The 23,839-nt window shown below is 43.2% G+C and overlaps 1 protein-coding gene across 10 annotated transcripts in view; it reads left to right on the forward strand.

Moving 5' to 3' along the window:
• The window catches only part of TBC1D1 (TBC1 domain family member 1), a 222,096-nt gene that overhangs the window by 118,912 nt on the left and 79,345 nt on the right, over window positions 1–23,839 (forward strand). For all 10 annotated transcript variants that reach the window (XM_068278440.1, XM_068278441.1, XM_068278442.1 and 7 more), the window contains 5 exons: window positions 3,327–3,418; window positions 8,311–8,421; window positions 9,383–9,508; window positions 15,108–15,194; window positions 18,245–18,522. In XM_068278440.1, the coding sequence (XP_068134541.1) occupies window positions 3,327–3,418; window positions 8,311–8,421; window positions 9,383–9,508; window positions 15,108–15,194; window positions 18,245–18,522 (694 nt within the window). The remainder of the gene's footprint in view (window positions 1–3,326; window positions 3,419–8,310; window positions 8,422–9,382; window positions 9,509–15,107; window positions 15,195–18,244; window positions 18,523–23,839) is intronic.

The raw sequence follows: 23,839 nt of genomic DNA on the forward strand, positions 1-23,839 counted from the left end.
CCGGAGGCGTTCTTCTGATCGCCTCCGGCGGCCAAAAGTAACACGGAAGGCCGCAATGAGCAGCCTTCCGTGTTTGGCTTCTCCTGTCGCCATGGCGACGAGCGGAGGGACGTCATGGACGTCAGCCGACGTCCTGACGTCAGCCGCCTCCGATCCAGCCCTTAGCGCTGGCCGGAACTATTTGTTCCGGCTGCGCAGGGCTCAGGCGGCTGGGGGGACCCTCTTTCGCCGCTGCTTGCGGCGGATCGCCGCAGAGCGGCGGCGATCAGGCAGCACACACGGCTGGCAAAGTGCCGGCTGCGTGTGCTGCTCTTTATTTGATCAAAATCGGCCCAGCAGGGCCTGAGCGGCACCCTCTGGCGGTAATGGACGAGCTGAGCTCGTCCATACCGCTAAGGTGGTTAAAGAGACACTGAAGCGAAAAAAAAATATATGATGATTTTGTATGTGTAGTACAGCTAAGAAAAAAAACATTTAGCAGCAGAGACACAAGTCTAATATTGTTTCCAGTAAGGGCCCGTTTCCACTAGAGTGAATCCGCATGCGTTGTCTGCATGCGGATTCGCACAGCCAATACAAGTGGATGGCCCTGTTTCCACTTGTCAGTTTTTTCCAGCGTTTTTCTGTGCAGGATTTTTCTGCACGGTAGAGCCTGCAGAATTCGCCTGTGTGTGGAATGCAGGCGATTCGCAGGCTATGTATTTGATAGGGAAAACGCATGTGCGTTTTTGTTGCGATTTTTGCGTGCAAATTCGCATGAAAACTAATGTAACTTGAACCAGGCAGTGACATGGTTAAATTCGCATATACCCTGCCTATGCAAAATCGAAATCGCGGCAAAACGCACGCGGAATCGCATCCGCATGCGATTTCGTCAGCGGTGGAATCCCAGCGATTCACACCGCACTAGTGGAAACGAGCCCTAAAGGAAGAGCTAAGAAACTACAGTTATCTATGCAAATTAGCCATTGAGCTCCACGACTTTCAAAGTCGCAGAGAACTCTGCCAGACACTTGAGAAGCTTTAAAAGACATTGGCCTCCATTCACTAAGCTTATCTCCTGTCTTTAATAACGGTTCTAAAGTTATCAACATGGTGACGAGGCATGGTAGTCAGGAAACCTTTTACCTCAGGCAAACCTAAAGTTAACTCTTCTGTCTTTTAAGTTAACTCTTCAATACTTAAAATAAGCCCAGAATTCTAACAGGCTGTTGATTAACTGCGTGTGAAAATAACTATTGGGCTGTTGGGCTGAAAACTGTTGGGCTGATATTGGGCAGTTGGCCACGTGTGACTGTTGGGCTGATATTGGGCAGTTGGCCACGTGTGACTGTTGGGCTGATATTGGGCAGTTGGCCACGTGTGACTGTTGGGCTGATATTGGGCAGTTGGCCACGTGTGACTGTTGGGCTGATATTGGGCAGTTGGCCACGTGTGACTGTTGGGCTGATATTGGGCAGTTGGCCACGTGTGACTGTTGGGCTGATATTGGGCAGTTGGCCACGTGTGACTGTTCGGCTGATATTGGGCAGTTGGCCACGTGTGACTGTTGGGCTGATATTGGGCAGTTGGCCACGTGTGACTGTTGGGCTGATATTGGGCAGTTGGCCACGTGTGACTGTTGGGCTGATATTGGGCAGTTGGCCACGTGTGACTGTTGGGCTGATATTGGGCAGTTGGCCACGTGTGACTGTTGGGCTGATATTGGGCAGTTGGCCACGTGTGACTGTTGGGCTGATATTGGGCAGTTGGCCACGTGTGACTGTTGGGCTGATATTGGGCAGTTGGCCACGTGTGACTGTTGGGCTGATATTGGGCAGTTGGCCACGTGTGACTGTTGGGCTGATATTGTGCAGTTGGCCACGTGTGACTGTTGGGCTGATATTGGGCAGTTGGTCACATGTGACTGTTGGGCTGATATTGTGCAGTTGGCCACCTGTGTACAAGGAGGTAACTTAGGGAATGAAGAGATAAGATAACTCTCTCACTGTGTGGTGTCAAGTTTTCTCTCGCCTTATTATCTACAGCATGATCTTAGTGAATTGAGGCCAATGTATTTTTTTTCCCTCTGCAGGGAAGATTTTGCAGAGCAGGCTAGTGAACTTCTGAACCTGTTTAGACTGCTGAGTAGTGCCTAAACTGCAAATATTAGAGAATGATGCAATGTTATAAAAAAAACACTATATAAGTGAAAATAAAAATATTAGAATATTTTCTTTGCTACTAAAATTCTAGTAATTATCCGTATTACACAACCAATTCATTATATCATAATTTTTTTTTCGCTTCAGTGTCTCTTTAAAGTGGTCTGAAACTCAGCATTTCTTCTTCACTCAAAAAGATTCCTTACTGCTTTTTAAACCTACTACCAGAAAGAAAAATTGTTGCAGAACAGCATTCAAACAGTTAAACATAGTACTTTGCTCTGCAGTGAAAAGCCCCTTCAGCTTATGATCTGCATCCAAAAAGGAGATTACATTATCTTTTGTTTACATTCAACAGTTGTTAAATTCTTAGCTGTACTGAGGAGTAGCTGTTTCTGCTTTAAGCATGCACACAGTTCAGAAGAGCTCACTAGAAGATTTTAATATATAATAAAAAGCAGCTTGAATAAAATGCAATGGCAGCTTTCGGAGCAGATAAACTGTACTTTGGGAACTTGTAATTTGTAAATGGACAATATTACTTGTGCACAAAAGCAAATATGGTAACTGTATGGGTAATACAAAGTAGGAAAATAGATTTTTATTGAATGTTATGTCAGAGTTTCAGACCACTTTAAACTGTATCTGTTATCTAAACACCTTTTGGACTGATGAGAAAGAAAATGACACATTCGCCTCAATTCACTAAGCTTATCTCCTGTCTTTAATAACTCTTCTAGAGTTGTTACCATGGTGATAAGGCATGTAGTATTCAGGAAACATTTTACCTCAGGCAATCCTAAAGTTAACTCTTCTGTCTTTAAGTTAACGCTTTAATCCTTAAAATAACTTCAGAGTTAAAGACAGGCTGTTCATTAACTGAGTGTAAAAATAACTACAGAGGAGGTAAATTAACTACAGAAGAGGTAACGTAAGGAATAAAGAGATAAGATCACTCTCTTACTGTGTGGAGGTAAGTTTTCTCTTGCCTTATTATCTCCAGCAGGATCTTAGTGAATTGAGGCCATTGACTGTGTTTCCAGAAATATTACTTCTATGTCACTGCATGTGTAGTCTGCTTTCTGTTGGGGTTTTAATACCTTTTCTAACTTTGAACATATTTGCTCCAGATAACAGTATCTGATTTTTACTTTTTGATTTTACTTTTCTTTCCATCTTTAGGTCTTCCTCCATCGAAAACCAAACTTGAACTACAAAAGCACATTACTACATTAAATAACCAAGAGCAGGCCTCTGTGTTTGAAGAAGTACAGGTATGCCTTCAGAGCAATTATGCTTACGTAATTTTGCTGTATCTATATACAGTATAATTGCTATATAGTGGAATTCTGAACCTTGCTTTATGATTTTAACCATGACACATAATATGACCTCTGTTCTCTGCATGCTTAGCAGTGACTATACCAGTGAAAAATTAATTCCCTGTAAAATTCAGATGGAATAGCTTAGTGTGTAAGCTGTAGTAAGTCTTGCAGTATTCTGGTTCAGAGATCACTTTAGCAGTTTCTTGGGACAGCAGTTTATCTCTAATGCTGTCTGACAATCCCACATGGACTCTTGGACTCAAGGAAAGGGTTGGGAATTTTACGTTTCCCATCCTGGATTTGTGTTTGTCGTACTACCGTACTTGTCGTCCTACATTAAATCTGTGTGCCTACACCATATAAGGTATCTATAATCTTGGGTCATCTTGTTTTACCGCCTTTCCTGTGCTGGGAAACCCTGATCATTGAGAAGGTCCTAAAGGTAAACTTTTATTAAGCAGAGGGTTGTTTGTTTGGAACCTGTACTGTCTCGCAGCTGCAGGAAAAGCTGAAGCAAAGAAAAAAAAATAATCAGGACTTGACTGTAAAAAAAACAAAGGATTCTGATTAGTTCCCCTGGGCAATTGATTCACTGTTGCGTAATTTTATTTGCACTTGTATTGCTAAATGAGTAATTGAGATGTAAAGGTTCATATGAGGGATTAGGAACATTGGTACCACTGGGGTGGAGTGTGTAATGGTAATAGCCAAGTATTAAGTAGTGTAAAGTGTGTAAGACACTCTGGACTGTGGGTATGGTTTCAGGCTTTCTCAACCAGGGTTTCCTTGAACCATAGAGTTCCTTGAGGTCTTTGCAGGGGTTCCCTGACATTTACTCTCAATAAACAAGAGTGACGCCTCTCAGGATTAACACAGTGATCAAGTTTATTCAGTAGTGTGCAAAAGACTAATAAAACACATTAAAAACAACGGCCAATGTAGAGTGCTCTCATACATCAGCATTTGCACCACTTGTCCACAGCCACACACTCTGGTACCAGCACCACACAGTCAGGATTTCTTCAGAGAGGAGGGAGGGTTAATATGTGAAGTGTAAGCTGAAGTGGTGTTGGTACTGCATGTTGCAAGCGGGTGCAATGTTAGAACGGCAATCAAACACACCCTGATGAAGTCCGCAAGGCAGCGGACGCAACACGTTGGTGGGTGTGTCCCTGCACTGGGTGGTCAAGCATTTGGTACCCACGGCTAGGTTTGTGGCTGGGTTCCATGTGAACAACATGCACACTGCTACAAGGAACTGTTACTGGATCTATCTGGAGCGGTCTTGGATAATGCCCCAAATTGAAGGCATAAGATGCAGTTATCTAGTTATCATTGTAAAGTGCAAATACATCATCATCTCCCATACAAGCATTGCTATTGAATAGCTTGACACACAGCACCCCTGTCTGCCCTGTTCCATCTGTGCTTTGATAAGTGCTGAAAAAAGACCATTTCACCCTCTTTTTAAACAGATGCCCATATGCAATTCACTTTTTCTCCTGAGTTTTCTCCTAGGAGATATTTTTTTTTCATCTTCAATTTTAAAATAACTTTTCAGCATTTTGCATTTGAAAAAGTACCAAAAAGCTGGTGAAAAAGTACTATCAAAATTATTTTGATCATTTTCTTTGCTTGCTGGCGGTCTAAAGAGGTATTTTATAGACAAGTTTAAAAATATCACTTAGGATCTGGCCCATATGCAATTCACTTTTTCTCATGATTTTGTCACACCTTATAAATAAAGCGCCTTCTAAGTCCCCAGAAAACAAGAAAATACTCGTGATAATAATAATAGTGTTTTGGTTTTTTTTTTTTTACCAACTTTTTATATATATTTTTTAATTGCAGAGTGCTAAAAGTTATTTAAAACAGAAGGTGAAAAATTATCTCCTAGTAAAAAACTTAGGTGAAAAAGTAAAGTGCATATAGGCACTGACTAGGGTGATTTTCAAATTTGAATGCTTTTTGCTCTCAGTAGGGTAAACATACTATATCCCAAATTTGTGACATTCTATTCCATTACTGCTGCTGTGCTGCCATCTTGTGGATCAGTGTATTTTACTGCCTCCACATATCAGAGGCCCACAAGTATTTGTAGAGTTGAATTGCTTTGATGCTGACCTTTCACTCTGTGTGTGCGTGTGGTAAAAATTGTAAAGTATCTCTTTGGTCTCACTATAGTTAACTGAAATTTAGTATTTATGGGTTAAAGCAGACCTAAATGCAGAACTTCCTTGCTGCTCTAAAAGAAAAGCAACTGCATAACAGTTAATCACAGAGTGATTAAGATGTGGAACGCATTGCCACAGGAAGTAGTCATGGCAAATGCTATATCTGCATTTAAAGGGGGCTTGGATGCTTTCTTTGCACTGAAAGACATCCATGGCTATAATTACTAGGTAATGCTAAGTGGTGTTGATCCAGGGATTTTATCTAATTGCCATCTTGAGTCGGGAAGGATTTTTTTCCCTTTTGGGGCTAATTGGACCATGCCTTGTAATGGTTTGTGGCCTTCCTCTGGATCAACAGGGATATGTGAGGGAGCAGGCTGGTGTGTGTGTGTGCGTTTTTTTTTTTTTCTGTTTTTGTATTTTTTTTCTGGTTAAACTTTATGGACGTATGTCTTTTTTCAACCCAAATAACTATGTAACCTTTAAAGAGACACTGAAGTCTCTTTTTTTTTTTTTTTTTTTTTTTTTTTTTTTTTAATTACAAAATCCGGTTTAACATGTTAACCCTACCTAAACTGCCCCATCCCTGCGGCTGTAATCTAACTCCCTCTCCCCCGCAAAATCCACAACTTTCTTGATCATGGATTTTGCTGCCCTGTGCGCTTCCGTGTGAGGCAGAGCTATGAGCTGCAGCTCTGCCTCTACACGCGTCTGTCAGCGCGTATCTCCGCCTCTCCCCCGCCCCTCTCAGTGAAGGAAGACTGAGAGGGGTGGGGGAGAGGCGGCGATCCGGGCTGAGAGGCCGAGCTGCGGCTCATAGCTCTGCCTCACGCAGAAGCGCTGCCCGGATTGCCCCCCAGGGAGTTTGGGGGGATTTGGATAGATTACAGCGACGGGGATGCGGCGGTTTAGGTAGGGCTAATATGTTAGAGGATTTTGTAATAAAAAAGGATTTTTAAGAGACTTCAGAGTCTCTTTAAAGAAAAACATTTCTTTGTTACAGCTAATACAAATCCTGCAATAAATCTGCAGTGTCTACTTCATTCTTTCATGGAAGCAGACATATTGTTAACATCCTGTGTTTACAAATTGGCTGCTCTGCCAAGGCAGCCTGCTGACACAGCTAGAGATCAAATTGCATTTGTGATTAGTTGCAGATGGGGAATTAGACAGGCTAAACTCTCTAAATACATACAGGGTGGATGTCTCTGTTTTCCTTCTGTCCCGTGCAAGAGTTCAGGGCCATTTTTAATATGTATCCACTTAAATAGAAATGTACATTTATGTGTATCCGTTCTTAAAGATGATTATTTGGGATCAGGCCAAACAAGCCTATGATCCGTACAACATAACCTTTCTGATGGTCAACTGTTAAATTCAAACCTAATTCATCCTCTTTTTTTGAAAGGTTGAAGGTGGTGTTGGGGCTCTGATTGCGACAGAGCAAGCAAGTATGGTAAAGTCACACTTAGGGCTGTTTCTGGGCACAGGCCATCCAAGCCAAGGACTCAGGTGCCCTCTTGTGTACAGGATGCAATATTACAGTGTGCAAATTATGCTATAGGCTGCTGTCTTAGGGCCCGTTTCCACTAGCGCGAATTCGCATGCAGACAACGCATGCGGATTCGCATAGGCAATACAAGTGGATGGGACTGTTTCCACTTGTCAGTTTTCATTTGCGTTTTTATGTGCAGGATTTTTCTGCACGGTAGACCCTGCAGAATTCGCCTGCGTGTGGAATGCAGGCGAATCGCAGGCAATGTATTTAATAGGGAAATCGCATGCGTTTTTTGCCGCGATTTCGCATTGAAAGTAATGTAAATTGACACAGGCAGTGACATGGTTAAAATCGCATATACCCTGCCTATGCGAAATCGCGGCAAAAAACGCATGCGGAATCGCATCCGCATGCGATTTTGTCAGCGGTGATATGCGGCGATTCCGCACCGCACTAGTGGAAACGGGCCCTTAGAGATTCAGCCTTTGCCTCCCACGCCTTTGCAGTCTGAACACTGGGAATTATGGAGTCTGGCAAGAAGCAGCAGCCGCACTCGCACGAGTCTGAAAGTCATTACTTGTAGTATTTTGTGTTTAGTCACATGATGATGATTTTCAAGACAGGATATTTAGCTGAAGAAACCTCATCTCCCAGAAAGGTAGCATCTGGCCACCCTGATCACTAAAATCCAGAAAAACGCATACAGTTCTGCAAAGTGTGCTCCCCGCCTTGAGACTATATTTTTATATTTCTGTCTCTAAATGGGGTGTAATGATGTCTATATGAAATAATACCAGTTCCCTGGCTGTCCTGCTGATTCTTCTGCACCTAATAGTTTTACCCATACAACCTGAACAAGCATGCAGATCAGATGTTTCTGTCAAAAATCTGACAAGATTAGCTGCATTCTTGTTTCTGGTGTGTTATTTAGAAACTACTGATCAGCAGGACGACCAGGAAACTGAGTATTCTTTAAAAGGAAATAAATATGGCAGCCTCCATATCCCTCTCAATTCAGGTATCCTTTTAATAAATTTCACTTTACTATTGCTTTTATTTAAAAAAAAAAAAAAAAAAAAACTATAGCTTTTAATAATAGCTTTCCTAATATGAACAGAAGCGTATTGCGTGTTTTTACATGAAATGGCTTCTCTCTTTGTCTGATTCAGAAAATACGGCCCCGGTCAGACCAGCGGGAGAATGAGCTGATTATCTCCCGGCTTAGAAGTCTGTATGAGGAGAAACAGAGGGATCATGTGCACAGTGTGGACCCAAAGCAGGTAATGTGTTTACACAGGGATTTGTTTCATACTGTATATAGATTAGTGATGACGAGTAATGCTGACTTTTTCTTTTCCTCTTGTATTTACGGTATCCATACACTCTAATTAATTCAGTTCAGCCAACTTGTTTGCTAAAAAATATTGGTAAACATGACTCAAGGAGGGCACCACGTGTGGCAGTCTACGTATGGCCGATTTTTGTAGTGATCATTTTTTAAACAGGCGATAAGTGGAGTGAAAATAAGCATGTGTATTCTGTACAATGATTGCTGAGGGCAATTTGTGTGTGTGTTGCTGGACAGTGTACTGGTTAAGGGCTCTGCCTCTGATGCAGGAGACCCGGGTCAAATCTCGGCCAACACCTTTTCAGTAAGGAGTCCTTGGGCTAGACTCCCTAACACTGCTACTGCCTACCGAGCAAGCTCTAGTGGCTGCAGCTCAAGCGATTTGAGTCCACCAGGAGAAAATGTTTCTTGTCTTGTGTACAGGGCTAAAAGCCCATAATGATATGAATAAGACTGCATCCTCTGAATCAATCCTGTTGAATAGTAAGTGGTATAATGTACGCAGCATGTAGTAGAGACTGGCTGCAATCATAATTTTTCAGCAGCAGTCGCTGCAGTGTTATCCAGTGCACTTACTGCCACACATGGAGTAATATAATACAGCACCACAGATTTGCACTGCTGGCAGCTACAAGTCTCTGCTATAACATGGACCCAGGTCCCCACAGATTAGCAATGATGTATTGCATTGAGATGAAAATCACAGCTTACTGGAAGATAACTCTCTATTTGACAATCTCATGCAATGTACTGAGATAGGACTAAAAAGAGAGCCCCTTTTAATGTGGTCTCTTTGAGTACCTGTTCTGTAGTTGCTAGGCTATGTATGAAATGATAAATGCCTTTTCCAGTGTAGTGATCATCTCATTGTTGATATTTCTGTCTGGCTGCAGGACTCTCAGATTACATCTGGACCTATGAATGAGCTGCAGAGCAATGCCCCACGCTTCCGACTGGAACTACTCAAGAGCAGAGCCAAGAGATCACTGACGGAGTCTCTAGAAAGTATTTTATTGAGGGTAACTATCCAGACCTTTGTCTTTTGCACTTCTTTGTGCATGTTTTCCTCATTGTGCTACTGTCATGCTGTCTGTTTAATAGGTTTACTTCTGTGGCTCAGTGGCCTTGTGTGAGCAGTTAGCGGCCAATATTATACATGCAGCTGGGAAAAGGAATGTTAATAGGAAAGGGACTTTGTCACTTTAATGACCTGTAGAGTGCTAGTAAAAATGAGATTACCTAACACTACATATACACTGAATGTGTTACTAGCATTATTTATTTTAGTACAGTAGTTACCTCAATGGACAGTTTAGTAGTAATTGCTATACATTGCTTTGCTGTCTGACTCTGCTGAGCAGCTGGTTGAGAAGGTTTGGTTTAGGAATACAGAGGCGCCAAAACTGAATAAAGTACATTAAAAATAGATTAAAGGGACTCCAAGCAGTGCAGAAACTATGGAAAGATGCATACCATTTTGAAGCTCTCTTTTTCCTCTTTCCAACAATATATAAACCACCACCCTACGCCTTTTAGTTTTCGCTATCTCGATTGCGAAAATAGTGAAAACTAAAAGGCGTAGGGCGGCGGTTTATGTGTCGTTGGAAAGAGAAAGAGCTTCAAAATGGTACGCATCTTTCCATAGGTACTTGTATTACACAGGACGACGTTCCCCAAAGTCGGCAACTCCATTCAGCTGTGGACTTGCCTCCCAAAAGATAAAAATTGTGTTCAATACTGAAATTAACCTATTGTTTTATTAGGATTTACTCCTCTTTGTTGTGATGCGTTTTGCGGGTCGACCCCGCTTCCTCAGGCAATAGGGGAGTAACCGTGGAGAGTCTCTCAGGCATGGGCTCCTCTGTTAGAAGAAGAGCTGTCAAGCAGGAGGTGTTCCGCTGTGAGTTGCAGCAGGGGGAGTGGATTAGCACCTGGTGGGGAGTGTACTCCAAATCAATAAATAGCTGAAGAGAAGACTGCTTATCCTGAGTGGCTCTGAGGCATACACATAGACACCCACAAACCTCAGACATTGAAAGAATACTTGTATATGTAGCTTAAAACACACCTGTAATGAGGGTGATTATAGAGGCTGCCATATAATGCTAATTGCCTGGCTGTTCTGCTGATCCTCTGCCTCGAATACTCTTATAAACCCTGGACAAGCATTCAGATAAGATGTTTGTCTGAAGTGTGACTGGATTAGTGGCATGCTTGTTTGAGGTATGTGATCCAGATACTACCGCAGCCAAAGGGAGAATGCAGCAAGACTGTCAGAAAACTAGTATTGGATAAACTGATATAAATATTGCAGCCTCCACATACCTCTTGCTTCAGGTTGCCTTAAAGAAAACCTGTAATGAGAAAAGGTTCCCCTGGGGGTACTCACCTCGGGTGGGGGAAGCCTCCAGAGCTTATCGAGGCTTCCCCCATCTTCCTGTGTCCCACGGCGATGGCAAAAAAGCTCCCGTAACGGTGGGGATGTAAATATTTACCTCCCCGGCTCTAGCGCAGGCGCAGTATCGGCTCTCCGCTCGGAGATAGGTCAGGAAAAGCCGATCGCTGTTGGGCCGCTCTACTGCGCAGGCACAAGTCTCCAGCGCCTGTGTAGTAGAGCGGACCCGATGGAGATTGGCTATTTCCGCCTATCTCGGTGCGGAGAGCCGCAGCAGCGCCCAGGGAAGGTAAATATATTAGCCATGTCGAGCTTGTCGAACCAGGATCGCGGGACACTTCGGGGGAGCCAGCGCTGGATTGTCTGCAGTTACAGCAGAGGAGGAAGCCTCATTGGAATCCGGAGGCTTCCCCCTACCGAGGTGAGTACCACCCAGGGGACGTTTTTTGTTACAAGTTCTCTTTAAAGGAACAATATTTGTATTTTAAATTCATATGTACACATACTTAAAATATAACTAGTAGATTTCCCCCAGAGTAAAATGTACAATAAATTACTTCTCTCCTGTTGCTGTTGCTTGCAGCAGGCAGTAAGGATCTGAAAGATTTTGGACTAGTCTATCTCCTCATGGAGGATACTCAGTTTTTCCTTTAATTCTTTACAAAAGCACTCCCTGGAAAAAAAAATCTGTTTAAGGGCGTCAGCCAACCTCACTACTCACTTGTACACAATTTTAGCAGTCAGGTTGAGCAACTGCTGTTCAATAGGTGCTTTTGAAAATAAATAAAGAAAACTGAGAGTCCCCATTAGAGAAATGTACTTTTTCTAAGTATGCGTACACATGTATTGTAAACAATACAAGTTTTTGGAATAGTGGTCCTATAACCCTTTAGCAGCCACATATAGCAAAACTATGTGCTGCAGAGCCAATTTTTTTCCTTGCTGCTGGGGAAGTGTGCCTTTCCCAGCCTGGAAATGTATGCAAAGCTTTTTAATATTTACCTGTTCTGGGCAGCTGGATCGGCTTCCCCTCTCCTCCGCTTGCGGCGCTAAACTCCCAGCATCCCCTTCTGAGTTCCGATCACATGATATGAGATGTGATTGTAACCCCGGGGATGGTGTCAGCAATGCAGCACCGCTCAGTGGTAGAGGTCTCTTCCATCACCCCTCTTCCAACACCTGAGTGGCACTGCAACGCTGACACAGTCCCCTGAGTTACGGTCACATGTCATATCATGTGATTGGAACTCATAAGAGGATGCTGGGAGTGCAGCGCCACAGGAGAATACAACCATGAAATCTGCCATGACCACAAGCAAATGACTCACTCTCTCATCACTGAAGCAGAAATTCTTATAGATTGATGTGGGGGTGGTAGGTGGGTAGACAGTTTTGTACTGCTTTTAAGCAGTACACAGCTGCTACAGTGGTTAGATCAATGCCATGTGATGTAATTTCTACTGAGTGCAAGAAGTGTCTAAGTAAACCCCATCAGTTTACCTGATCTGAAAGGTAGTACCGTAAAAACTCCATTATCCAGAACTCAGTTAACCAGAATTCTCAAGCAACCAGAAAAAAAATCCTGGTCTTGTAGGATGCATAAAACTACTTTTACACTTAATGTAACAGTAATTTATTACTGAATAAATAAGTCTGTCCATCGTCCTAATGTTGAAATACAGTTCTTGAAATCTATGCCCTTTCAACGCTAGTTGAAATCTATGCCCTAGTTTGATCCTGTTGTAGCTGCCAGGGCATAGATTTCAGCCCACCGACGCTGCTTTCGATGCTCCCACCGATCTTGCTTCTTTCTCCCCACCGCAGTTTATTTGCCCTGCCGTCTCTATTGCGGCAGAGCCCTGTGAGCGGGTCAGGAGCCGCTTTCATTGGCCCCTGACCCTGTCTGTCAATGTAAGCCAATGGTAATTGCATATATTGATAGACAGTCAGGAGCCATTGAAAGCGGCTCCTGACTGGCTCACAGGAACTCTGCCGTCATAGAGACAGCAGAGTGGGGGGCCTGAGGTGGACGGCGGGTATGTGCAGCGATTCGTCAGTATTCCGCCGTTTCTTGTACCAGCAGTCTCTGGTCCTTACGGAGGCAGAGACTGCTGGTACTTAAGTGGTTAAAAACAAATTAATACAGAGATTAGGGTAAGTGATACAGTGGGGGGTATTGTACTGTTTTTTAACATTGACTCTCAAGCAACCAAAAAATTCACTTAGGCCCGGTTCACATTAGCGTTCCAGGTCCGGCTTCCCCGGACCCGGAACGCTCCGTACACAGCGGATGGTGAATGGATACATTGTTAATCAATGTATCCATTCACACTCGTGCGCGATCCGGATCCGATCCGGAAACGCAGCTCCGGGACGGTCCGGCTTTTTTTCCAACATTTTTCAGTCCGTCCCGGTGCGGCAGCGGACCCGGGACGGATCCTGACCCGAACATACGGCCCATGCTGTGCAATGAGAAATGGATGTTTCTCATCACACTGGCAATAGGACCGGATGCTTCCAGCACCGGTCCTATGCCACTTGGGGGGCCCAGACTACACGCCGGTATCCCCCATGCTTGCGGTGCCTTTCCGGCACTGCAATGTATCTAGTTCCGGCTACTTTATTGTAGCCGGAACTGATACATGCATCCGGCGCAACTTGTGGCCAGCGCAGAGACCCGTACCGTCTCTTTGCGGGACCCGGACCCCCGGACACTTGCGGACTCAAACCGCAAGTGTGAATGGGGCCTTATCCGGCATCAGTCAATCCCTGTTGTTGCCTGAGAATGGAGATTTTACTGGATAATTATTTTTGGTGCCCTTTAGTCTTTTGCTGCTGCATTAGAAACCTTTAGCACATGTATACTTTGATTTATATACCAGAAGACTAAATTGTAGCCCTTGCCCAGAGACTAGCTTTAGATCTGAAAATGGGACTATAAATACAGAGAGAAATGACAGTTTATATAAAACTTTAATTTATTTAAACAATTTTTAATGCACCGTTTTTTTAGTGCACACGACCTATTCATAGATGAGGCCCATCGTATTTGGTCTCATTCAGTCTCTGGTTCTGAATGGGAGGATACAGATTTGTAATGTTATCCCAGATTCGATATTTGCAGCCTTCTTCTGATTGTCTAATGGTTGGTTGCTTTGTCGAAGTTATATTTATAGAAATCGGATTTGTGTGCCAACTTCCTGTAAAAAATGGAGGCCCTGGGTATTTCTGGCAGCGCAGCATTCTGGCATCTGGTCTGGTGCGTCATGCCAAGGCTGAAATAATAAGAGACAATCATCCCTATAAATTCTTGCAGTATCCAGGGATCGGTCCTGCAGTTAGTACAATTAAATTAATTTTCAGAGTAGCTAATTAACCAGGCTTTCTCTCCATAGAATACAGATGGTGATCAAACGTTCTTCAGAGGCTGCTTTATACAGCAATAAATCTATTTTTTAACATTATTTTCTTTTACCTTTCTATTTAACAACTGTGTTCTGGGCTTTTATATTTTTATGTAGGTTTGGTGTAGAAAGCTCCGTTCTTATCCTAGCTAAGGTTGAAGTAAGGGTGTTTTTTCTTTTTTTTTTGCCTGTTTCTCCCTTTCTATGACCAATCTGAGCTACATCACTGGCTGCAGCGGGCACAGCCCAGGCCCCCCCCCCCCCCTGCTTTGTAGAAGTTGTTTGCCTTCTACATTATCAGGTGTGTTGCATAATCAAAGCTCCTCTGAGGCTAGGAGGAGAAAGGAATAGCGCCAGCAGTTATGATCCCAGCATGGAGACTGTGCTCAAGAAGTGCTGCCTGACATGTCATATGCCGGCATCTAGATGTACCTGTATGCATGTTCCTATACTTGGTAGAGAGTTGGCAGACTTGGTCCAGGAGACCGAAAACCATGGTGCAGAAATCGAGACCCTGAAGTGTAACATGATGAGATTTATGCACACCTCTGATGAAGATGACCTGGGGGGATTTCTGACAGTGGTCTACAGATGGATTTCCTCTATTGTCTGGACTTAGGCTTTGATATGACATTACAGAAGCTCAACAGTGGTTTACAGAGTACGAATTCATCAACTTCCCGTATTTCTTCTTTCATTAATTGAAGATGTTTATTGGTTGGTTGTTGTCCGCTGTTGCCCTTTGCTGTTTTATTAGTACTTTTTTTTTTATACTAGTAAGATAGATATGATATAAGGTCTTTTTTTATTCATCTCCAGGGTAGTAAGAGCAGAGGTCCGCAGGAAAGCTCCAGAAGTTTGGACTATGACAGTTCTCTGTGCGCGCCACTTGAATTCAGCAGCAAGGTAAGTGTGTTGTGTTGGCATGTAGTATTTTGGGCATTTCAAATGGATATTATGCAGCAGTGATAAGGACAGCCAGATCACAGGCGGCCATATAAATTGTATTAATACTGCAATCTTCTGACTTTTATAGACAGGGATGGATTTACCATAAGGCACTGTAGGCACGTGCCTACAGGCGCCTGATGATTGAAAGGCAGCTCACTCCCCTCTCCGAGCGCCTCCCTCCCTCATTCCTTTTGCAGAGTCCTGATGAGAGTGTAAATAAATGGTTACTAAGCTCCTAGCTCTCGGCATTCCACTGACTAGATCTCCCTTCAGTCAAGGGCATCTCTACCTACTTAATACTGAGGTTCCTCTAGCTACCTAATACTTGGGGACACCTCTAGCTACTTAGTATAAGGTAGCCAGAAGTATCCTCCACATTAAGGGGCACATGTAGCTATGACGAGCAAGGGAGGTAGGGGAGAAGTTCAAGCCTGGGACAGCCAGCACACTTGTGGTGCAGTTCGGTGGGGGCTTGTAGCAGGTTCATTGAGGGAGAAGTCTAAGGCAACAGGACATCTGTGCCTATAGGCTCCTGTGAGGTAAATCCGGGCCTGTTTTATAGATCTGTATCATCCAGAATGATCACAAATGCCTGTTTCATGTGACTCGGGGCAGAAACACACAGAGCTTTTTGATCCGTTTTCATTTTTTTTTTTTTTTAAACTTTCCCATTTACTTGCATTAAAATGTTGCCACAATTTTACTGCACTTTTAATGCAAGTTAAAAAGCACATTTTTAAAGTGGACCTGTACTCTTTCACATGACGGAAGGAAAACCTAAAGAAATGCGCCCTGTCTTATTTCCCCTCATCTGTGACTAATCACTACTGTAACAGGATCTCTCAGCTGTGTCAGCTTGGGAATCTTCTCTGCCATGGCAGAGCAGCTAATTTATAAACACAGGATGTTAAACCTATGTCTGCTTCCATGAAAGCAGGAGGTATACATACTACACATTTATTACGGCATTTGTATCAGCTGTAAAAAAATAAATAGTAACCATGGAAATCCCGCTGCATCACATGCTTGAATGAAGTAGAAAATCTTTATTCTTTAATCCAACATCAATATTACGGATAAAAGAGAATGGCTCCTTAATCATAGCTGTTTTTATTTAAAGGTTATTATGCTGTTGCTAGTCTTTTAGAGCAGAGAGGAAGTTCTGAGTTCAGGTTCGCTTTAAAAAAAAATAAAATAAAGTGCTGGACGGTGTGGCACAGCCAAAAAGTCTTGGGCACTCTTGCACTTTTGGCTTATCTGAGTTGCTTGTTCTGACTTATGACCTGGAAAGGTAATGAGAAGCGGGAGGTTTCCCACTATGAGCGAGACCAACATTCTCAACTGAAAACATCTAGTCTGGCCAATTCCTGATGATATTGGACATAAGAGACAAGCGATGCCGGTGCAATTATTAGACTTTATCCCAAAACAGTGATGCATTATCATTTGGCCCGATAAGTCAGTCTGTAAGGCAGAGGTTCTGATCTGGAGAATTCAAAACAAGGTTCCAAATTCAAACTCGTAGAGCACGTCAACACTACCTTAAACTACAACAGGAACATCGAGAATGACTGATGTGGTAGGGAATCAATAGTGAGCTACTCCAAGGGACAGTAAAGGGTGTTCATGTAATTTGGGCACAGGGTAAAGACGAAAAAATGGCTCACCCTGCTCCTGCAAAAGTCCTGGCAGCATTACTATTCCCCTCCAGGCCACCAATGACTTGGTGTTAGTATGCAGTTTGTCTCCCAGATATTGCTGGCGGCCAAATTACACTGTTTTATCGTAATTTTAGCTCAGTCTTTTGACTATACCCAAATTACTGAATGAGCGCTGCTGTAATTCACATTACGGCCTATAACGGCGCATGGTGCACCCAAATTTCGAGCGCCATTTTTGCCTGGCTCACAGTAATGCTGGGAATACACAGGTCGATCCGGCGGTCTATTAGCCGCCGGATCGACCGCAGGCACGTCCGCGCAGAGTGATTGTCGCTGGGATCGAGCAGGGGGGAGTCGAGCAGCTTGATCGGGCCAGCTGAATATTATCAGCTGTCCGATACACGGTACAGAAACGTACCGTGTATCCCCAGCATAAAGGTACCCATACATTACTCAACTTTCCATGGAACAATTAAGTGATCAACTTTATTGGGTTATCCACTACAGTGTGGTTGATTGAAACTTGATCAATTAGTGGCCCACACATACTACAAGCAAGATCATATGTGATTCCTATTCACTAATCAGTCTGAACAACATGGTGCCTCCATGCTCTGAAACAATAAATCAATTCTGCATCTATCAGAATAATGTGAACATTAGCCAATTCCTTTACGATCTACCAATATTTACCATCCTGCCCAATCAATTAACCACTCAAGTCTATCTGGATGGATATATTCGCCCAGATAGACTGTGCAGCTGCCGCTGTCTGGGGCGCGCAATCTCCTAATGCCTGCCATTTGGCTCTCTTTCTCCTCTTTCTGGCGACACCTAAATCGTCACTCTACGCCTTTTTAGTTTTCTCTATTTTTGCGATTGAAATCGTGGCCGCGGCAATTTCAATCGCGAGAATAGCGAAAACTAAAAGGCGTAGGGCGGCGGTTTATATATCATTGGAAAGAGGAGAAAGAGAGCTTTAAAATGATATGCATCTTTCCATAGTTTCTACACAGCTCGGAGTCTCTTTAACATCCTTTTACTGGTATACAATCAATTAAATTGGTTAATTTGACCAAATTTCTGCCAATTTCCATCGATTGCCGTGTGTGTGTGTGTGTGTGTGTGTGTGTGTGTGTGTGTGTGTGTAAGGGGGGGGGGGGGGTGTAGATGATTACCGCACCTCCCGTGCCCTGGCATCTCCCTCCATTCTCCGGTACTGATCCAAATGCGGTCGCAAGGCGCCCAAGCAGATATACTGCGCATAAGGTGTAACTTTAGCTATCAGTCTGGTTTGCATTTGAAGTTACCAATAATTATTCATTTGAAACCTCTGAATTTCAGGAGCCTTCCCTGTGTGAGATAGAGGCAACGGTGTCCCCTGAAACGCCTCTGAAGGCTCACGGTTCCATGGGTGACTTGCCTAAGGGAGCAGAGTGTTTCCCATTTGAGGATCCTGGAGAATTATCTCATCAAGGATTCCGCCGCCGAGCTAACACGTTGAGTCACTTACCCATCACAGCTCAGGATCTTCCAGAGCCCGTGCAGAAAACTCCATCTGTTCCACAGAGGAAGCTAATCCGACATCACTCTGTGAGCACAGAGACCCCACACAAGAGAAAGTGAGTACTGCTTCTATTGTGATATTCCTGACCATGCTTTATCAGAGCTGGAGGGTGTGACTGAACCTCTCCACACACACTACACACACAACACACACAGCACCAAGCTGCTTACGTTCTACACAAATATTCTTCTCTCAGAACGAACACTGCAAAATCCTCCTTTATCTGTGCTAAAAATGCATTGATGCAGTGACAGATGGCCAAGATTTTAAGTAAGGCAAGTAGAATTTGTGTATTATTAAAGTCTTCATCTATTTTAAATAATTTGAGTTTTTAATTTTACATTTATATAGTTGATATTATTTGCAGTTTTCATGCACTTAATACATGTTTTTCTGTTTGTTTTTAGCCACATATCCCCCTCTGTTTTGGTTACACAATTTAGCTATTTTTATCTTTAATCTCCTGTTATAGAGGCTGTAGCACACTTTCCTCTCATCGGTGATTAAGAAATGTATTGATATGACCATTCCTATAATATGTTCTGCACCACAGTGTTTGCTTGTTTTAATTGTGTTCTTATTTCATACGCTTTAAATTGTTTTCTTAAAAATGACTGAAAATAAGGTTGTATTTTGGATGTCCAATTGCTCATGGCAACAGTCAAGTTACATTGACTGCAAATCTTGCATAGAGATTTGATCATTAAAGTATGTTCAGTATGGTTGGAATTATTCAAATAAGAAATTAAGAGAAGTATGGCTGTTGGAAGTTTATCAAATTTGCTGTTCAGCTCTCTGCGAAATCTGTTAAATGTGAGTAATGTACACAGGAAGGAAAAAGGCATTGCAAAGCACTTTGCCAGACAATGGTTTGTGAGTGCTTCAGGCGACAGTTTGCCTGTACAATCATTTTATTGTGGGTACAGATGGGTATCAACAACGTGATTATTCATGGTGTGCTATTTATGGTGTGTGTTACTGCACTTCTTAGGGTTGTGCATGTCTTCCATTGCCCACCAACCACTAAGTAATCGACACTAGTTCCCTACCTGATGCCGGACCCTACCTCCCCTTCAGTATGTGCTTTATAATAACCCAGTTGTTATATATAATGTAGAAGGTGTTGGCAGCTTTTCTGTACTGAGGGCTAAACACATGAAAATAAGATTATCCAGTGCAGGTAACTATCTTCTCTGAAATGGGTTTAGTAGGGCTTAGACCAGGCATGGGCAAACTTGGCCCTCCAGCTGTTGAGGAACTACAAGTCCCACAATGCATTGCAGGAGTCTGACAGCCACAGTCATGACTCATGAAGGCAAATTATTTGGGGATTTAACAGCTGGAGGGCCAAGTTTGCCCATGCCTGGCTTAGACAGTGGTACATGCGATCCGTGGTACTTGGATTGGTTTCAGAAGGTAGTAAGACTTGATGTCAATCTATTACAGTGAGTTGTGTGATTAAAAAGAAAAGATAAATCCTGTATAAATATACTAAAAGTACTGTACTTTTTATTTCATTAAAAGCATAAGTACTGTACTTTTGATTCATTTGAAGGCATAAAGATTAGATTTTTTAAAACTGTTTATATACAAATATTGTGTACTACATTAGAGTCCTAAAGTTGAAGAGAAATCGAGAGCCTAATATGGTGTAGTATGTCAAAATTGATTGGATAAATGAAACAGTGAGATGGTAATACTCACAAACACGGGTTACCACCTAGGTAACCACTCATTAGGCAGGTGAGGAGATTAGACCTGTCCTCACTCAGGATTAAGAAGTCGCTCTCTGTAGATAGGAAGAAAGGGGGTAGATCACCCCTCCACCTGGGGTGGACTCAAATATATTGGTAGGTGAACAGAGGCGCCAGAAGGATAAAAGTACATAAAATTTTTAAAAAAATTGCTGGGAGGAAGTGGTGGACTCGCCTCCGTTAAAGCAGACACCAAGGACTGTAAATGTATAGATATACACATTTATTGAAAATACCCCAAAATACCTCAGAGGTGCTCTGCTTGCTATAACTGAATTGCTGTTGTTTATCCCCTGCTTATTGCCTGAAAAAGTGGGCTGTGCCCGCGAAACGCGTTGCATCTTTGAGGTATTTTCAATAAATGTGTATATCTATACATTTACAGTCCTTGGTGTCTGCTTTAACGGAGGCGAGTCCACCACTTCCTCCCAGCAATTTTTTAAAAATTTGATGTACTTTTATCCTTCTGGCGCCTCTGTTCATCTACCAATATACATTAGAATCCTAGTTATCCAGCACCAACAGGGCTCAGCTGATGCTGGATAAGTCTGCTTTCTGGTTGCTTAAAACTCCATGTTAAAAATAGGCCCAGCTAATACTGTACTGTACCCCACTATATACATACCTGAACACTGTATTACCGTAATTGTTAAAATACAGTAATTCAAAGTCTATCAACCTTAGGGAAGCAGTGGAACTCAGGCTTTAAGAGCCACAAACCGCCAAAGAAGTTGGCTTTCACCACTGACTACTGCCGGCGATTTGTGCTGGTTGTTTGAGACTTCTGGTTAGTTGAGTTCTGGATAACTGGGACTCTCCTGTACCAAGGGCTGGCTCAGACTGGTGGTAAATAGGTTTTTGGCGGCCAACAAATGTTGTTTAAAAGTGACGGTGACAGCAATTAGTATCGTTCGTGTTAGTGTTGCGATGGATCCGGTTGTCTCATCTCGGGGGCTACATGTAGCATTGAAGAAGTCTGTGTTCATGCAGTTCCGTGCACCCCGAGGGGACTCTAAACATGACACAACATGGTAACTGATGTGAATCAATGGTAAATGCCTTTCTGCACGGTAGCAGATAAGCATTTAATATTGGCTGAATGGCCTGCCTAAACCAGCCTGTAGGAGTCAAGGGTACTTAGCAAACACCATCTTTCAAAAGGGGTATGTGCTGTAATAGTGTTGGAGAAAGCTGTAGTAGGGGACATCATTTGTGGTTTGTGGCCTGCTGGCCCTCACATTGCTGTACTATTGTCCTGGTGGTGATAGCCGCTGCAGAATGAGTTTCCAGTGTGCAGTGAATCTTCAGTGTAATGATTTGTCATTTTGTTCTACATAAGGGGCTGTGGGTGTAAGACAGCAGATTTGATTAACTCTTCACATTAGTTTTCTGGATTACATAATTCTACATCTACTGAATTGCTTTCTTGTCTTTCTGATGGACGAAACAATGTTTTTTTCTTAATTGGACAGATTTGTCACAGGAAGCGATGGTACAAGCTTACCAGACAAGTGCTTGAGGGGGGGGGGGGGGGGGTTCAGATCTGCACAGCCTGTTTTAGAACCACAACAGTTCTGAGAGGTTCTCCCTCCCCCCTGGCTTTGGCACTGTGGAATGAGACCTATGAGAGGATTATGGGGATAAGGGGCCGACACAACCTCTGCATCCCCTATTGTTATGACACTGGTGCTGTTGGACGAAAAGCCCAATAAATATGACCCATGCCTTCCTTTGAAGGTGTCCAGTCAGAATGTCCTTTTAATTGGGCATATTTTCCTATAGTATTTTAAAGCAGACTTTAGTCAGATTGGTCCTGAATAATGCTGAATTCACATTAATGTTAGATGCTTGCAAAATGTGGAAACCAGTGTTGTAACTAAGGAACTTGGGTCCCCGTGTGAGTTTTACATGGGGCCCCAACCACTGTATAGATATGGAGCCCCAAAACCAATCATGAACAGCTGCTGTGTCCGAGAGATGTAATCAGAGAAGGAAACAGTTTAAGGATAACCACTATTCAATACACCTATAGAGGTGTTCATTCCAGCATAGCACCAATGAAAAGCTAAGAAGATGGATGACGGAGGGACCCTAGTGGGCCCCTCTAGTTCAGGGGCCCAAGTGCATTTGCAGCCTCTGTATCCCCTATGGCTACGCCACTGCACAGGGATGTAATGGCGGCATTCACACTAGAAAACAATGTTTGTCATTCGACCAGTATCCCATTCCTCCGGTGCTGCTTTCAGCATCTTTTGGTCAACTTATGGACAAGCCATGGTGACTCATTAACATGCAAAATGGGTATCGCGCTAAACATCAGGAAAGCACACGGGGCAGCAATGATAGAGAGTTTATTCCTGTTGCTCGCATTGCGTATCTGATCTAAAGGCGCATACATTTCCTCACAAGAACTTTTTTGCCCGAAGGTATCAACCTGGAGGCTGTTGCTAGAAGCAGGGAGTGGGAGGGGTAAGGAGGATTCTTATTAATGCCTTCTCCAATCATGCCAAAAATAAAATGCATTGACTTTCACTAGAACTCTGGGGTGTACGCACTAAAGTGTGTTAAGCAGAATAACGTGCGTTGAAGTCTTAGGCCGGTTTCACACTTCTAACCCGCAGGTGCGTTACAATCATCTGATCACATTTTAACTAAAAAAAAAAACAATAAAAAAAAAAAAAAACTATGGAGTTTATTGCGGCAGTGTGCAGTAAACTCCATTTTGGCTGCGGGCCAAGCAGTAATTGAGGCTCTCTAGCGCTCCCTTCATGTGGCCGATGTTCGAATTGCACAGAAGTGTATTATCAAATTACGCTTTTGTGCATGCGCAACACAAATGCATGCGGAGATCAGTTTTAAAATATGTGCGGTGCCATAGACTTGCATGACTTCCAGACCAACACACTGTTGCGGCAGTGTGGCAAAAACGTCACTTCCACCGCATCACACAGGTATGAAATGCCCCATAGACTTTAATTGGTTTTGCGTTACCCTGCGGTAAAAACCGGGTAATGCAATGCACCAGTGTGAAAGGGGCCTGACTATACGATGAGCAGTAGAATGCAATACATTACATGCAATGCTACTCATTGGGGTCAGCTACTCGTGCTACTCATCATGCAGTAAGCCTTTAAGCACGTAATTCTGTTTAACGCAGATTAGTGCATGCACGCCTTGTGACATTTACTCTGCAATTCCTTTTTTTTTCAGCATCTATTGTGAGTACACGTAGTCTCAGGCAGTGACCACTGAGTGAGCATGACAAACAAACTTGCTGGATTCTGGGCTCTGTGATCAGCAGACTCTACACAGTGGAGTGAAGCGCTGTCATGTTAGAAGCATGCTGCCTCGTCTGATGTCATTGGCCATGTAGCGTTCCATGATGGACCAATCGGAAAGCTGACAAGTGTCAATAAGCAGTCCTGACACTCCCTGTGTACACTGGACACGTGGCTTTTTTCCCTGTCATTTGATGTTTTTCTTGTGTTCTGACCAAAGGATTGGGATGTGCTGGAGAATACAGACTGAACAAGCTGTAGAGGAGTCTGTGGCAGAAACATAGGGCTCTAGGATTTGGTACATAAACCCTCACATATGCATTTGTGAAAATGGTTGGAG

Source organism: Hyperolius riggenbachi, chromosome 1 (genome assembly GCF_040937935.1).
Source record: "Hyperolius riggenbachi isolate aHypRig1 chromosome 1, aHypRig1.pri, whole genome shotgun sequence".
Taxonomy (NCBI): Eukaryota; Metazoa; Chordata; class Amphibia; order Anura; family Hyperoliidae; genus Hyperolius; species Hyperolius riggenbachi.